Source organism: Gobio gobio (assembly GCF_949357685.1).
Source record: "Gobio gobio genome assembly, chromosome: 24".
Lineage (NCBI taxonomy): Eukaryota > Metazoa > Chordata > Actinopteri > Cypriniformes > Gobionidae > Gobio > Gobio gobio.
Window position 1 is genome coordinate 10101701 of NC_137120.1, and position 17303 is coordinate 10119003.

Here is a 17303-nt window from a genome sequence, read left to right on the forward strand (position 1 = left end):
GATCAGGATCCAGACTGGCCACCTCTTGATATGTGGTGGCAGAAACTTGGCAGAGAGAGAGAGCGAGCAGAGATCGAGCACAGAGAGAGAAGAGAGTGAGCAGAGACATTTTTTTGTGTGACATTGTTGGCACTGATTGGGGCAGGTCTTAATTCTTTTGCTACTTTGAGCTGAGTTGATTTTTAAGTTAACTTGCAGTTTGTCCTGCCAATGTGCCCAAGTCTAAATTGAACATAAACATGCAAACACAGGCGCGTACGCATACATACACACACTCTGGACACCTGGTTTTGTTATTATGTGGATCACATGTTGGGACAGTTGTTGATCAAACAATTGAACTGCAAAAAGTATGCCTGCCCATCAGTTGACTTTTATTGATCACCGAGATAGCATTGATTGGAATGAAGTTGGTCCAGTATAAAAAAAATTATTTAAAAAATAGCTTCGATGTAGTAAACTACTTTTGCCATGTTGCTATAGCTTAGCTTGCTACATTTCCCAGGGGGGTAGCTAGGGTTGCCACCCGTCCCGTGAAATACAGAATCGTCCCGTATTTTACATAAGTCCACACATAGTTCAATAAACACACAAGGATTTTGCAGTGTGGAGAATACTGATAGCAAAAATAAAGATATCAATTTCACAATAAATAGTAGGAGTTAATTTGCTCGCGGTTGCGTTTTAGCGGCTTTGTTGCCATAGCGGCGGCGTCTCGAGAACAACATGCGCTCGCAGGGCCGCAGCCTGAGCCCACCAGTTTCAGAACCCCAGCGAGTCAGCGACAGAACCCCATCCACAGAACGGAAGGGGCGGAGCTTACGTTTTTAACAAAGTATCGCCAACTACGGTTTTGGAGCGTAGCTGGCTTTTATTACACAAGAAACGTCTTATTTTATATGAGTTATAATGAGACATTAAGGTCGAGTACAATAAACACATTTTATAATTTTAATCTTGTGATACTATTGCCATTATGTGAGTTATTTCCTGTTCATGATGTAAAAACATGAGACTTGAAACTTAAGGGCATTTTATATGAATACACTTTAATTGCAAAACTCAAAATAAACGTTTACTGCAAAGCCAAAAGCAGCATGCATTTTTTTTAAATAACAATTGACATTTTTCAATAAAACTCTTAAAGAAAGAAAAAAAAGAAAGGGGGGAAAACAGGAGCATAATTTTAAAAAGAAATTCTATTTATACAACAAATAATTCCATTGAAATGTATCAAAGGCCCATTTTGTCATGACAATGCTGAATAAATCCAAATTAAAATGTGTCAAATGAAGCATTCAGTCTTAAGCCCCTTTTGTCACTACATTCCTGCATAAATAACTCCATGTCATCCCTGAACAAAAAATGAAATGTGAAGGGCTGTGTGGAGTCTTCTGATTGTTCCTGTAGACTGTTGAGGGCCTTTTCCTTGTCCTCTTCAGACAGTGAAAGGAAAAGAGGCTCTTCCACTGGACCCTTGAGATGTTTGGAGGAATTGAGCCATTTCACTGCTTCTTTCATGTATTGGATTACTGGAAGCTCCTTCAATTACAGAATATTAAAGTAAAATGTAACTAATATTTCTTATAAATGTATTATATGTAAAGATATATAAACGCTCATATACGTGTGTGTTTATATTTGAGACATACCTCATTGCTGCAAAGCGTAGCTTGTTCTCCACTTGGAAGGGAATCTTGTGGGGATTCTGCACTGTAATATACATATCTTGTTTAATTTAAAATTGATCAGAAGAGGTGCAAATGTAATGGTGGGCTGGAGGAAATGTCCAGTAAAGAAGAAAGCCCCAAAGTTCTCCGGAAGAACAAGGGTCCACCATCTCCGTATGTTTGGAAAGTCGCACTGGAAGACAAAAACAGAGGGATCTTGAAATATTAACAACTACAACATCATAAAGGTCAAATACTTGAGCTGGTAATTACTTACAGATTTAAAATCAAAGGGTGCTCCCAAGACGAGATGTAGAGCATACTGGAAAACAACAAGAATTAAGAAAATTCTCTCAGTAAATGTAAAAATAAAATCCTTTAACAACTAAAAAAATCACACCAATCATTGGTTTATTTATATCAAAACATAAGTGGTCTCACCATCAACATGAAGACTCCACAGTCCACACCATCAATCTGTTGGGGGATATGCTTTGAAAAAAAAAAAGAGAGAAGAGAAGCATGAGATTATTAATTCTAAGGGGTTGACACTTGTCCCAACTTTAGTTAACTTCTTTATAACCAACCTTGTTTTTCATTAGCACCCATGTGCCAGGAGCAATTTTGGCTGTCATCTTACTGCAACAAAAATACACATAATAAAAACAGATTTGTTAATATGCAAATAAAGTGCATTGTGTGGTACATACAGTTTGAAGCTCTGAATCCATGCACAAACCCATCAGCCAACAGTTTTGGGTCTTTCTTGTAAAAACTGTCACAGCATGCAAAACCAGAACATCATGCAAGTAACCATTAAGCAAGCTTCTTAATATCTCGAACGGCACACTCTGAATGGCAAAACTTGAACAGAAACATTGAACAGCGAACCATGAACTGAGAACCTTGAACATTTTCACTATATTTATGTTTGCAACCTGAAAACTTTTACATACATCTCATCTCGCAACCCATATGGATTGGTTGGTTCGAAGAAATACATGTGCCTATCTTTTGGCTTCATGACCTGCAAAAAGTAGTATGTTAGTAGTTATGAATCATGAAATGGTATTTCTGAATTGTGATAAGACAAATGCAGGCAATTTTCAGACAACACTGCAAAGTTACATTAAATAACCAGATTACAAATAACTTAGGGCGTTTTCACACCTACCTTGTTTGGTCCGGATTTTCAGACTTTTCAGTTTGGTCCAAATCAAAATTGCAGGTGTGAAACCTCCCCCGTACCACGGTCCGGACCAAACAGACGAAATTTGGTCCGACGAAAAGAGGTAGTCTCGGTCCGGATCAAACTGAACAAAGGTTCGGTTCGTTTCTAGTGTGAAAGCATTTTCTGTATGGTTCGGACTTTCAGACCATTTACAGGAAGTTCCTGTTTATGTGTTTAAATATTATAATGTTATTTTTAAATTCAATCTAGGCTACATTGATTATGAAAAGTGAAAATATGCGCAATATGTCAGAAGACAGAAAGTCAGAAATAATTTTGAACGAAATTTTGTATGATTTTGCTTAGAAAGCATTTCTTTAATGGGAATTTCGTTTTGTATAAATTGTATCTTGATTTTAATCAACGTTTAATCAGATAATTGCCTGGATTTAATAAATAAGAAGCAAAAAGTCGACCTGCTACTCGCTGCTACTCGCCTCACAAACCTGCTACTCGCCCTGCTACTCGCCTCACAAACATGAGAAATATATGTATATAAAGCTTGAAATGTCCACTTTTTAAACGTAACGAATAAAAAATAGTCAAGCAATGCGCATTGCGCACTGTTCAATAGTGGCGGTGATATGCGTCCATTCATTCATTCTTATCAAAGACGCTGACGTCAGACGCACGTCCGTTTACAAACCAATCAATGTCCAGATGCAGCCCACAAGGATGATGACGAGTGGACGCAAGTGCGTCATGTAAAGTTCTTTAGTGCGCTCGCATGATTGCAATGTGAAACCAAACCAAAACTAACCAAATGTATAAAAAGTATCAAAACATGAACTTCGGTTCGGACCTTGGTGCGGACTTTCAGGTGTGAAAATGCCCTTACACACAGCATCCAGTGGCCTGGCTTCCAAGCAGGGAAGACAATGCAATCTTTCAATGCAATGCAATCCTATACATAATCCTATACACAAAAATCCATTCAGTTGGATTAAAATAAAATTTGTCACTGCTGTGAATGTTATGTAACTTTGTGGACTCACTGGTAATGACAAGGAGGGGTCCAAATTATGTGGAGGTAGCCAGGTCACCACAAAATAGGCGTTAGCGGTCCACACATCCATTCCCTACAACATAACATACCAATGTAAGACTGTACACAAGCTAGACAACTATGTCTATTTGCAGCTTTAGAAAAACTTACTTGTTCCTTAGCCACCAATGCAATTACCTCGAGACAGCTTTTTGCAATCTGCAATTTTTTTTTAAAGAAAACTGTAAACTTTCACAGACATTTCTTCTTGTTATTGTATGTTATTGTAAGTCAACTCACTGTTGCCTCCAACAGCTCATTTAGACCTAGAGTCGAGAAATCTTTCCTTTCCAGAACCAAGTTTCCAACTTTAGCAATTGTCTCATCCTTGTCCCCAAAGCCCATTCAAGCTTAAAGACAAAGAGAAGAAATCGAGAATAAATATATAAAAAAAGGATATGGTTTGATTTGTGAGTGCCACTACAACATCAAATAAAACTGTCATTCACATACCATTGCTGATTGCTTATGACTGGGCAGACAATCCCAACACACTCTACTGGCAGACAGGTGTTTGATGTTACACACCATTTCATTTTCTACTGTAATAGTAAAAATGGATAATTACATACAATAAATTGCAACAGGATATATTAAGACATAATAAAGGATATTTAAACACTTACTACTGGTAGGGACCACAATGGATGTCTGGGTTGTGTCCTCCATCTCAATGTCTGTGGGGACTGGCTCCTCAGTGGGGATGTCGGAATTTTCTATAACAATAAAAACAGCCAACAAGAGCTAGACCCAAACCTCAGATTTCCTTTAAACACACACTCTGGTTGGTGGCCTATGCATTTTCACTACTTTAAAAACAAAAAGTGTTTAATATAAAGATATTAAAAAAACTCAACAGCTCTGCTCACAGCAGCATGGACCTGGAATAAACAAAATCTGTTTTAAGTAACATAAATAAATTCAAACATCAGTGTTAAGTTAAAAGTTACCTGGAGAAGGCTTCTCAAGGGTAGGCATAAGGGTATGGCAAGGATGATGTGGTCATTGAAGTTATGTAGGTGGTCTTTCCACTCCTGGTAGAGGTAAAACATTCCACAAAGTGGGCACTGCTTACAGTAGGGGGCAACATCAAACATTTAAACAAGTACTACATCAGAGGATAATTTAGCTGGATATCACATTCAATTACATCAAATCATACCTTCAATAATGGACCAGTTTGTTAGTATTTTAGCCTTTTTTGTAATTAGGATGGGATCACTGAGGGGGACGACACCTGGACAACTCTGACAGACACTTTCATCTGGACAAAGGTTTCTTGGGTAATCTTTGTCGGGTGATGGTACACGCACATCATCTGGTAGATCAACAGGTATCTTCTTGTGCTGAAGAATGTAGCGTACCATATTATTTAGCCCCAGATCTTTTGGAGGATAAACAGGACTGTCTTCTCTGAAATCCTTCTCCTCAGACTGTGGATGTGGCGCATCGTGTGGTGATTCTTCTCTGCTGAAGACTGTTCGAAACAGCTCACGTTGTGTCTGAAAAAGGTGCCATTTTGCAATATATTTGTGCACACATGAACGCCGCAATTTGGCACAGGGACAATGCCATGTGTTTAATTTTGAGTCATACTCAACCATTACACGTCCTAGCTGGCTGTAATAGGAGACATTGGGTTCAAAAACTGAAATTAACTTCTTTGTTTCAGGGGTGCCAATCGAAGTTTGCACAGAGAGTGGAACGCAATTGCTGTTGGCAAGCTGCTGCCGTGTAAGGCAGATCATCTTCTTTTCATTGCTAAACCACTTTGCTTTCACCATCTCGGTTAAAATATCCTCTTCCAGGAACACTGGTTCAGCAGTGGATGTGCAGTAAGTTACGGAGCGGATGTGTTTGCACTGGTATGATGACAGGGCACTCTGTGCAACTTCCATATTGACCTGACATTCATGTGATTCACAGATGACCTTATGGTGTTCTCCCCATGTCTTGAGCTGAATATGAAGAGGAACACTGTGACCCTTGGACACTTTAAGGACTGTAAATATGCCATTTGTTCTGTCAATGCACTGGCTTGCAAGATGGAATGTGGCATTAATATCCTGTTTTGGCTGTTCTGTGTGTTTGCGGTCAATGTGTTTTTTTAAGTTTTTTTTATTAATGAGGATGTTGCAAATTGGGCATCTTTTTTTGATCACAGGCCGCACACAAACCCTTTCTGAGGAGACTGCTGGTGTGGTCAGCGCTGCAGTGGATGGAGATGGAATTGTGGGCAAAGTTGGAAGTTGTCTTTGTGTGCAAATTTTTACATGAATTTCAAAATCTCTTCTCCTTAAAATTGTTGTTGTACAGTATGGGCAGTGGTGATGCATTGCTGTTCTACATCCAAGTCCACATCTGTATATAGTGAAGCCTAAAAAAAATAAATTATAATAATAATAATGAGATAGATAGATAGTCAGACAGACAGACAGACAGACAGACAGACAGACAGACAGATAGACAGATAGATAGATAGATAGATAGATAGATAGATAGATAGATAGATAGATAGATAGATAGATAGATAGATAGATAGATAGATAGATAGATAGATAGATAGATAGATAGATAGATAGATAGATAGATAGATAGATAGATAGATAGATAGATAGATAGATAGATAGATAGATAGATAGAGGGACGGACTGGGACTAAAAAACGGTCCTGGACTTTGACTAGGCCCGGCCCAAAGCAATCGGCGTGCGGAAACTCGACAACAACAACATTAGCTACTGCATGTGGCATTTTACAGCTAAAATGTTGAAGTTTAGCTGTTTTAACTACTGTAATCATTAAAATTGTAGCAACCTGAATATCTCTTCCTAACATCATCCCTAGCAAGTAACTGTCTTTCTCCTCTCATGTTCCATACTTACTTGCCCTGGATCTGCCTGTGGAACCAGCTCATCTTTCTGTCCCTCATCATCATTCCTGGTGGCATGTTGCTGCATAGCTGTCTGGCTCACTTTTTCACTGCTGCTAATATTTAACTGCGAGGTGCTGTTAGTTTGCGACATTTAGTGGCTTCAGTATCTAAATTCCGCAATTTATTTTCTCTCGCCTTCTCAGCCTCCCCCTTTTCTTTCCGTTTATGTTATGCATATTGTTTGTTTGTTTGTTTCTATGCTTCTTCTATCTCAGTGTTTCCCAACCTTTTTTCAGTCATGGCACCCTTTGAAAATTCTCCATTTTGTGGCACCCCCTCGCATACGTTACGCTAGGTGTTTAACGGTACAGTTTGCTCACGGTTGGGTTTGTATCACGGTTTTAGGTTCACGGTTTCGGTACGGTACAGTATTTGCTATGTTCAGGGAAAAAAGGACTACTGTCAAATAAAAATAAAGAAAATAATAAGAACAAATAATTTAAATACAAGCAGCAGCACAAATAAATACTATTGAGCAAAGGTACTAATAAAATAAACTATGCTTTTCAGGTTTTTCAGGTACGTCTAACATTAGTTTTCAGGTACAGAAATTGATAACATGTAAAATAACATTGCATATTTGAGTGTATAAATTAAAGATTAATCCTATTAAACTTACAAAAGCTATTCAATCAAGAGCAGTGAGTGATGTCCTTGTCTTTTGACATTAAACAGACAGTAAACAGACTGCCCCTTTAAGACCTAATGCATGGATATGTATTTCTCGACTGTATAAAGTTTACTTAAGGCATAAACAGACTATGTCTGCTAGAATACTCATCAAGATGGACATGTTGACATACTTTTTGTGTGAGTTTGTCCGTTCAAGAGCGAGGCTTGAAAGAGAACTCAATATTTGCGCGCTGTGAGACGTGTGCGCGCTTTCGGATGAGTGCACAGAGACACATTTTCTCACAGCGCGCGCTACTTCTCATTCGCGTCTTCTGACACTACACCCGGGTGATGACGGTGAAAATGACTGGTCATATTCGAACATACGGCAGCACTCACATGCATTGAACAAAGTTTACAAAAAGAGAATTATTTGGGGGAAAAAAAAGTATATATTTGAAGGACTTTTACACAGCACCCTGGGCACCCCGGTTGGGAAACGCTGTTCTATCTAACGTCTTTGCAGTTGGTTTCTTCCTACTCTTCCACTTCTTCTTCTCCTTACTTGGCGGCCACGGCCAGTGCAGCTGGCATCCAACTTAAAGGTACATTGCTGCCACCTACAATATTGGAGTATGAAACAAATTAGTGGGGGAAAAAAAACAGGTGATGACTGCGTGCGTGGCTGGTGGTGGGTCGGCCCGCCGGCCGTACTGGAGTACCGGCCGTTCTGTGATTAGATAGAGAGATAGAGAGATAGAGAGATAGATAGATAGATAGATAGATAGATAGATAGATAGATAGATAGATAGATAGATAGATAGATAGATAGATAGATAGATAGATAGATAGATAGATAGATAGATAGATAGATAGATAGATAGATAGATAGATAGATAGATAGATAGATAGATAGATAGATAGATAGATAGATAAGACAGACAGACAGACATACCTCCATAGACAACTCCCTTGTTGAAGTGGCTTTCAATGTGACTTTTTAATTTGATCAGTTTGGCTGGCTTAAACACACTGGCTGAGCAAAAAGGGCAGTGGTAATTGCTGCAACACTTGTTGCACTGCTGCAGCTCAGGTAATTCGTTACCTCTCTGAATCGTTATGTGTCTCTACAAGAGATGAAATCACCACACAATTATCTCAACGTTGACAAATGGGATTCAAAAAATATCAACTATGAGGTAAAATTAAGTCACAAACAAAGCATATAACAAAGGAAAGTGGAAGAAACTATTTATATTCATGGATAATTAACGTCTTCAAACGAACTTCTACCCAGGGGCGGACTGGCCATCTGGCATACCGAGTGTTTTCCCGGTGGGCCGCAGGACAATGTGGGCCGGCCCGTTGCTACGTAAATATATATGAAGAATAAATTATAGTAAAACTACGTAGCCTATATCGTTCCGTCAGCCCAGACGAATGGCCCGCGCAGCCCTCTTGAGGCAGTGTCTCAGTGCTTGTCAAAATGTTTGCGATATCCAATCAAATTAAAGGAGGCGGATTTACTGTGCACAGCAGCCGAGCAGCGCGGGCGGCACTTGAATGCGAGCCGAGGTAAGAGCTGAATATGAGTCAATGGGCTACAGCAATATTTCCCGACTGTTAAAGCTACACTGTGTAACTTTTTTCGTTTATTCTTAGCTAAAAACACTTAGTTCTTTCAAAAATATATGTGCTCATTAATGTATATTTACTTCTTTTAAAAAATTATATATTCTCGTATGTTTATAATATGCCATTGAAAATACATACGGGTGAGGGGTTTGAATGCCGGTCGCCATGTTGCCCCTCCATCTTGAAAGTACATTAGCCAAAGAGGGACATACCCGTGAATTCAAGCTTCGCCTTTCGCGTTTTAACACTCGATGGCACCGTGTCGAATGTGGACGAGGTCGAACTGGAAGCCATGTTAATCTTGGACTAAATCGGCCACCGTAGGAGTTAAAACGAAATCGGAATTGAGAGGAACAGAAACTAAAATTCACTGGATGGTCATATACCTTTTCATCACTAGATGGGGGAAAATATTACACAGTGTAGCTTTAACAATTTTAAAAATGTTAAACGACGGACATTAATTTCCAGGGATGTAAACTACTGCTGACCTTTTAGAATTAATCAGATTGTAATGCCTTTTACGTTATTTGTCACAGAATGCACAAAGAAACATTAGCGTAGGTGTCGCAGTTTTCAACATATCAGAGGGAATGTTTGTCTTTCTGTTTCCAGGCTTTCTTCAGTAATTTCACAATCATTTTCAAATTATTCATAGTACTCAAAATATATTTCTGAAACGTAGGCTTAGCCTACACATACATCATGCTAAAACTGGCAACTTTCATATTCAAGTAGCCTATATGGAAAGTGTCATATATGAAAATAAATATATAATTTGCTAGTTAGTTCACATGCATTATTTTACACACCTGTAATCAAAAGTTTGAAATAATTAAGACTTTTTAAAATGTTTTTGAAAGAAGGCGGCTGAATTTATTTGATCAAAAATACAGTAAAACCACAAATATTAAGAAATATTAATACCATTTCCAATAGGCCTAGTTATTTTCTATGAGAATGTATTGTAAAATGTAATTTATTTCTGTAAAAGCTGACTTTTCAGCATCATTACTTCAGTAAGTGTCACATGATCCTTCAGAAATCATTTTAATATGCTGTATTTTTCATATAATTTTTAAACTCTTTTCCACTGTTTGAGCTCTATTCCATAAAATTACAGATTACATACTATAACCACTAGAAAGGCACCCTAAAACAGTCCACATTCTAAGTCTTAGACCATAGCATTGTATATGGTCTGATTTTATGGTAGGTATTGAACTTAGTGATATTAAACTACAGTGTATGGAGAAATCAAAATTTGCATATAAAAAAATGCTATCTGCCATGTGCAAGACAAATTATAACCTCAAGAAGTATGCCAGTCGTTCAGTATGATAAGCATTTCAATAAAACAATTAATATAATTCACATTTTTGTATAAATAGCTTCGGTGTGCAAAATTGCCCTGTGTATAATGAGCTGGTGGGTTTATGGTGCGGTGTGTCGCAGACCACGTGTGATCGGCCGCTTTGTGCCAGAAAGTCCAGGGCCACTTTTTTGCCCTAGTCCACCCCTGATTCTACCGCAAAGAACATACGAATCCGAAAATAAATCGAAACAGAAAAACTGTTAAAGCTTGACAACAAATTCAAGCTTCAATAAGATGATAAAGACAATCACAAAATAAATATTTAGCATATAATTGTTTAACTTAATATTTGAATAATTATTCACCATACGACGGCAAAAACATTAGAGACGACTCACCGTGCTTTCCGCCATGCTTAACTCGTTTCCTCTCACTTCCGTTCTGTGGCTGGGGTTCTGAAACTGGTGGGCTGCAGCTGGAAATGTCTCGTTTGAACACAAGAGGATCTCCAGATATAGGGCTGAATAGAAAAAGGTATCAATGGGTCTGTCCAGTAACTCATGACGAACTGCACACTTTGCAGAGAAGCATTTCAGTGTCTCAGACTGTCTGACTTAAAGCAGCATGCGGTGACAGATACATCCGTGCTTTTAAAGGTAACGTTAGGCCTATTGTTTTTTTTTTTTTTTTTTTTTTTAATGGGTAATATATTAATATAATATTATCAGAGCTTGACAGACAGAATTATTATATTTTTATATAGGTTAATTAATAGATTATAGCATAATAAATGTTATTATTAATTTATAATTTAGCTAGGCTATATTAATCATACATAATAAATAATCCTGTCATATAAAGCTTATGACATTTAAACAAATAATTACATAACAATATAGTAATAATTTAAATAAATTCATAATTTTTTTAAACATTTTTGAATTTCAGAATTGTCAAAAAAAGTGATTAAGTCCTTTTGATATCGAATGCCCAGCAGCATTAAACAGTCTCACTCAGTCACTGAATCGCCTCAATGGTAAAATGTTACTGATATTTTTACACAAACAGAACGTCTTTGGAGGTTTGGCATATGGTTGTATTTTGGTACTGTCATGACGTTTTTTAAACGTCGTTTCAACGTGCAGAGTTATTTTAACACCGGAATAAAACGTCTGCCAAAAGTTGTAGTTTGGTAGTAGACAAACGTAATATTTACGTTTTTTTGACTACTTAAAGAAAACGTACCAGGTTGGTATTTTTACAACGTTTTTAAAACGTTTTATTTTGGTTACATTATTTTTCTATTTAAAAAAAAAAACATTTTTAAAACGTCTTTAAAACGTTGTACTGCAACATTACCTAATTGCAACCAAAATACAACGTTGTGAAACGTTGTAAAAACGTTTTGTGTTTGCTGGGTACTGGTTCAGAATGACTGCTTAAAGGGACAGTTCACCCAAAAATCTAAATTCTGTCATTATTTACTCACCCTCAAGTTGTTCCAAACCTGTATAAATGTCTTTATATTGAACACATAGGAAGATTCATTACTATTATGGAAGTAAATGGTGCCCCAAAGCAGCCTCGCTACAAACTTTCTTCAAAATATCTTCTTTTGTGTTCAGCAGAAGAAAGAAACTCATACAGGTTTTAAATAATGAGTTCTTGACTTTACGGGGGAGGTGGGGCAGTTTTAACTGTGTACTTTCCCCAGTACACTATAAATGAGAACTGAGAACTGAGAACACCTAATTTTACATCCACTACAGTTTATATACAATGCACACAATGTTCTTCTACCTTAATCCATTTAACACAGTCAGACAAATACTTTCTAGAAAATGTTAAACTACTAAATACGGAACATTTTCACACATTAAGAACAGTTAAAGTCCTAATGAGGGCCTGAAGGACTATAACTGTCTCATATGCAAATGAAGTGTGTGTAGGCGGGTCAAACTCTGTGGGAGGATTCACACAACATGAATAGTTCTGCTCCGTTTGAGCGGAGAGTTTTATTAGATGAAGAAAATGTTTAACATGTTTGTTTTGTTCTGTTTGTGCTGCTGGTGTCTGATCGGTAAGTTATAAATATATTTCATGGCTTAAATTCTTTTAGTTTCAGAGTAATAAAGCTGCAGTTAATTAGACTTAATCTCCAACTATCTGTACCAAATGAAGCTTTATTGTGGGATTTACTCTGAATTCAGGACTCTGTTCAGAATGTTACACTGAAATTTCCAAAGGTCTGGAAAGATTAAGCTATGTACCTTTTATACATTGATTTTTACATTGAACAAAACTTCATGTTCTCCAGGTGTGTTTGGTGATTCAGTGTCAGTGATGGAGGGAGATTCTGTCACTCTAAACACTGGTGTTACTAAAATACAGGAAGAAAACGGCATACTGTGGAAATATGGAGCTGAAAGGTCTCTCATAGCTAAAATCAGCATTGAGAATGAAATCTTCTCCACATATAATGATGTTCCTGATGGGAGATTCAGAGACAGACTGAAGCTGGACAATCAAACTGGATCTCTGACCATCACAAACATCACAACTGAACATGCTGGAGATTACCGACTTGAGTTAAATGGAGCGAAACGGCCAACAAAAACATTCAGTGTTTCTGTCTATGGTGAGAGATAATTTGCCTTTTTTAATTAATTTTTTATACATGTTCTTGTTTTATATTTACATATTGAACATGTTGAATCATTTTATAGTATAGACACTCATTCAACAAACCGAAATGAAAATTAAATTGTTTGTCTTTGTTCCCTCATGTTCTCCAGCTCGTCTGCCTGTTCCTGTCATCAGTAGTAACGCTTCACAATGTTCTTCATCATCATCATCATCATCACCATGTTCACTGGTGTGTTCAGTGGTAAATGTGAGTCATGTGACTCTCTCCTGGTACAAAGGAAACAGTTTATTGTCCAGCATCAGTGTGTCTGATCTCAGCATCAGTCTCTCTCTACCTCTGGAGGTGGAATATCAGGATAAAAACACCTACAGCTGTGTGCTCAACAATCCCATCAGCAACCAGACTCAACATCTGGATATCACTCAGCTCTGTCACAGATGTGCAGGTAGGCCTACGGCAGCACTGATAATAGCGTTTATGTACAAATTCACTCACACTTATGACTGTCTCTCTCGACTCTCCTTCAGGTCCTACATTCTCAGTCCTTCTGATAGTGTTGATCTCTGCTGCTGCCGCTGGATCTCTGTTGATTGTAGCTGCAGTCATTGGGATCTTTTGCATCTGCTGGAAACGTAAAAAATTAGGTCAGGAATTCAATTACTTACTTCAAATATTTAAGGGCTATTTCACCCAAAAATTAAAATTCTATCATTAATTACTCAGCCTCATGTCGTTCCAAACCCACAAGACTTTCATTCACCTTCTGAACACAAATATTTTTAATGAAATCCGAGAGCTCTCTGACCTCTGTAAAGACAGCAACAAAACAACCAATTTCAATGCCCAGAAAGGTAGTAAAGACATCATAACAATTGTCTATGTGACTCCAGTGGTTCAATCTTAATGTTATGAAGCGACGAGAATACTTGTGTGCAAAAAACAAACACAAATAACTTTATTAAAGAATCTCTTCTTGTCTGTGTCAATCTCCTACACTTCAGCGCTTCAGAGTTCTATGTCTGAACGGCGACACCAATAGGCTGACGCTGTTCAAGTGAGCACCACGACAAATGCGTGTGATGCTGACGCAGGAGCCAGCCAATGGTGAGCCGCCATTCTGCCGTAGAACTCGGAGACGTAGGAGACTGACATAGAAATGAAGAGATTCTTCAAAAAAAGTTGTCATTTTTGGGGATTTTTTGCACACAAAAAGTATTCTCGTCGCTTCATAAAATGAAGGTTGAAACACGAGTCACATGGACTATTTTAACAATCTCATTACTACCTTTCTGGGCCTTGAAAGTGGTCGTTGTGTTGCTGTCTATAGAGGGGTCAGTTCTCGGATTTAATTGAAAATATTTTAATTTGTGTTCCGAAGATGAAGAAGGACTTTTGGGTTTGGAACGACATAAGGGTGAGTCTTTAATGACAGAATTTTCAACTACAATTAATGCATTTGAATCACACAAACAAAATTCTATATAAGATTGCAATCCATGGTGTTTTTAACTCATCTGTGATTATTGTCAATGCAGTTCAGACACAGGAGGAAACCAGAACTGATTCAGCATTGTGTAAACCAACAACACAAAAAATGGTAAGATAGTTTACAGTGAACAGACATGTGAATAACGGCCCAACCATCAATATTATTCAGTTAGGAACAGAACAAAAGGATAGTTTTAAGCATGCTTTCAACCTATTTACATTGAAGGGTTAGTTCACACAAAATGCTCACCCTCATGTCGTTCCAAACCCGTAATGCTGCGTTCACACCAAACGCGAATAGAGCGTCTGGCGCGAGTGATTTCAATGTTAAGTCAATGGAATGGCAACGTATGTTATTATCAGCTATTACGGACATTGACCGTGCGATTGCTGAGACGAACGCGCAACATCGGACAGAAAGAGCAAGACTGATATTTACTGAAGGCAGAACGAACGAACCTCGCAAAAGACTTTTAAAGCTGCCGGTTGAAATAAAATGCGGCGTGAGTTCAACCAATCAGCATGTTCAGCGCCCAAATCCCACCCCCGAAAGTTCCCGAACTTTGAAAAAGTACTACCCCGGGACCAGGGCCATTTGGAGGGGGAATTAACTTCATTTAGACCCTGGTTCCTGCGGTCGAAACACACCGAGTACCACCCCAAAGTTCCTAGTTCCTGGGGAAAGTTCCTGCGGTGGAAACGCGGCTTTTATAGAATTTAATCACTGTTAAATAACATATTATTTTCATCTTACTAAGAGAACACAGTTACTTACATGTTGCATTACTGTTGAGCCCAGGCACTTCACAATATGTTGTAATCCTCAACGGCATGATTATTGCTTTGTAGCTTGAAGGTTTAACACTAGGCCTATGTTACATGCGAGAATCGGTGGGCGGAGCTAAACAGGCAGTGATGAAGTAGGCGTTGATATTCTTCTGCTGAGGCGGTGCTTGCCTCCCTTTGACGTCATAGATCCCCACTTTGAAAAACCTGTCGTTTGCTGGGCCTGGTGTCTATAAAAGCTTCTCTTTGACAAGGAAGTTTTCAGCTCTGAAACTTACAGGATATGACCTTTTATATATCAAAAGCTCAAGGGAAAGTTGATTTCTCAATTCATCACCCCTTTAAAGTAATCCATGTGACTCCAGACCAATTGTCAGTCCCGCATAAGTCGTGGTGCTCACCCTCTAGATTGCAGGGCGAGATTTTCATGTTTTTTTGTGCACACAAAGCACTCGCATGGCTGGAATGGATTGCTTTACTGATGTCTTTTCTACTGTTCTGGACCTTGAATGTGTATATTGCGTTGCTCCCAATGGAGGGACAGAAAGCTCTCAGATATCATCAAAAATATCTTCATATGTGTTTCAAAGATGAACAAAGGTCTTACGGGTTTGGAAAGACATGAGGGTGAGTAATTAATGGCAAAAATTGCATTTTTGGGTGAACTAACCCTTTAAGTTTATGTATTTTGCACCTCAGTGCAGAACTAAAAAGTTGCCATTTTACTAGTGTTTTGTAGTTGCATTGGGACGTGTTTTTAGTTGACAAAAAATTAGCTAAATATTCAGTTAAATTATAAAAGAAAAATGTGTCCTGTTCTACAAAGTGGAATTGGTTTGCATGTCCATTCTGAGTGAATTTGAAGCAAAACTCTATAGTTTTTAAACTATCGCATCAGCAGTTTCCTGACTGAGTTTGTGTTTCCTTTCAGGAATCAAAGACGGAGACTGTGCTTAAAAATGTCCCCAAAAAACAGCGTCTATCCACACGTTTGTCCTACTTTTAATTCTTGGTTTTGAAGCGTTTGTTTCTAGAACAGAAACAAACAGAAACATGTGAGATGGTGGTCCAGTGGGTTAAACCATGGAACCGATATGCAGAAGGTTGCTGGTTCGATTCCACCGGTCACCACCAGTGTGTCCTTGAGCAAGGCACTTTACTCCATGTTGCTTCAGGGGGATTGTCCCTGTAATAAGGGCACTGTAAGTTGCTTTGGATAAAAGCGTCTGCCAAATGCATAAATATAAATGTAAAATATATAAATAGAACAGATAAAAATAAAATGCAATGTCCATATCTTTGAAAATAAAGTTACATATTCCCATCCATTTACTGTTTCTTTGGTCAACAACAAACATAAAGAAAGAAAAAGACATGACTATTTCAATTGCTTTACAAAATGTCACATTCAGGTCCATCACTGTTAAAGGGACAGTTCACCCAAAATTTAAAATTACCCCATGATTCACTCACCCTCAAGCCATACTAGGTGTATATATTCTTTAAAAATAAATAAATAAATAAAGTGAATCGGGCTTGAGATTTTGAAGTAAAAAAACAAACAGAAAAAAACCTTAAAAGTCATCTACATCTAGGATGACTTGAGGGTGAGTAAATCTAGAGAAAAGTTTCATTTTTGGGTCATCCCTTTAAAAAACGTTTCTATGACCTTCAAGTACAATTCTGTGTTGACTTGATAACATAAATACATTCTGCATCCTCTAGTGGTGTAAAAGAAAATTACATAAATACAAAAATGGCTCCTACATATTAATCAAATACTGTATCTACTGGAACTGATGTCAGAGCTAACCCTGCTCTTATCCATGCTAAGCTGCATAGATGTGGAGTTCTTGCCCAGAATAGAACCCTACCACCAATCCAAACTGTATTTTACTTGTCCTGAAGAATTATGCCTTGATGATAGTAATCCTGAAGAATT

General features: G+C 38.0%; 3 protein-coding genes across 6 annotated transcripts; 1 reads left to right on the plus strand and 2 right to left on the minus strand.

Annotated features, from left to right (window-relative positions):
• Positions 1–1028: 1028 nt before the first annotated feature.
• On the minus strand, positions 1029–4663 carry LOC307120688 (uncharacterized protein). Of its 3 annotated transcripts, XM_079807824.1 has the most exons (11): positions 4573–4663; positions 4400–4445; positions 4187–4296; positions 4058–4105; positions 3897–3980; positions 3740–3805; positions 2258–2309; positions 2112–2162; positions 1948–1992; positions 1653–1863; positions 1029–1542 (listed from the first exon to the last, which is right to left on the minus strand). In XM_079807824.1, the coding sequence occupies exons 3-7, from the start codon at positions 4289–4291 to the stop codon at positions 2307–2309; spliced, it is 306 nt and encodes a 101-aa protein (XP_079663950.1). In that variant the 5' UTR covers positions 4292–4296; positions 4400–4445; positions 4573–4663; the 3' UTR covers positions 1029–1542; positions 1653–1863; positions 1948–1992; positions 2112–2162; positions 2258–2306. The 3 variants fall into 3 exon arrangements, with proteins under 3 accessions (XP_079663950.1, XP_079663949.1, XP_079663948.1); XM_079807823.1 differs by having other exon boundaries at positions 4400–4663; XM_079807822.1 differs by lacking the exons at positions 3740–3805; positions 3897–3980; positions 4058–4105; ... (1 more) ...; positions 4400–4445; positions 4573–4663 and having other exon boundaries at positions 2258–2324.
• Positions 4664–4896: 233 nt separating this feature from the next.
• On the minus strand, positions 4897–13609 carry LOC307120567 (uncharacterized protein). The gene is made up of 5 exons (XM_079807667.1): positions 13583–13609; positions 10839–10960; positions 8446–8617; positions 5109–6323; positions 4897–5013 (listed from the first exon to the last, which is right to left on the minus strand). Exons 2-5 carry the CDS (start codon positions 10851–10853, stop codon positions 4958–4960), a joined length of 1458 nt encoding a protein of 485 aa, XP_079663793.1. The 5' UTR covers positions 10854–10960; positions 13583–13609; the 3' UTR covers positions 4897–4957.
• Positions 10882–16688, plus strand: LOC307120568 (CD48 antigen-like). Of its 2 annotated transcripts, none has more exons than XM_079807669.1 (6): positions 10882–10974; positions 12758–13078; positions 13236–13532; positions 13615–13731; positions 14623–14684; positions 16293–16688. In XM_079807669.1, the coding sequence occupies exons 2-6, from the start codon at positions 12784–12786 to the stop codon at positions 16365–16367; spliced, it is 846 nt and encodes a 281-aa protein (XP_079663795.1). In that variant the 5' UTR covers positions 10882–10974; positions 12758–12783; the 3' UTR covers positions 16368–16688. The 2 variants fall into 2 exon arrangements, with proteins under 2 accessions (XP_079663795.1, XP_079663794.1); XM_079807668.1 differs by lacking the exon at positions 10882–10974 and adding an exon at positions 12416–12520.
• The last annotated feature ends 615 nt before the right edge of the window (positions 16689–17303 follow it).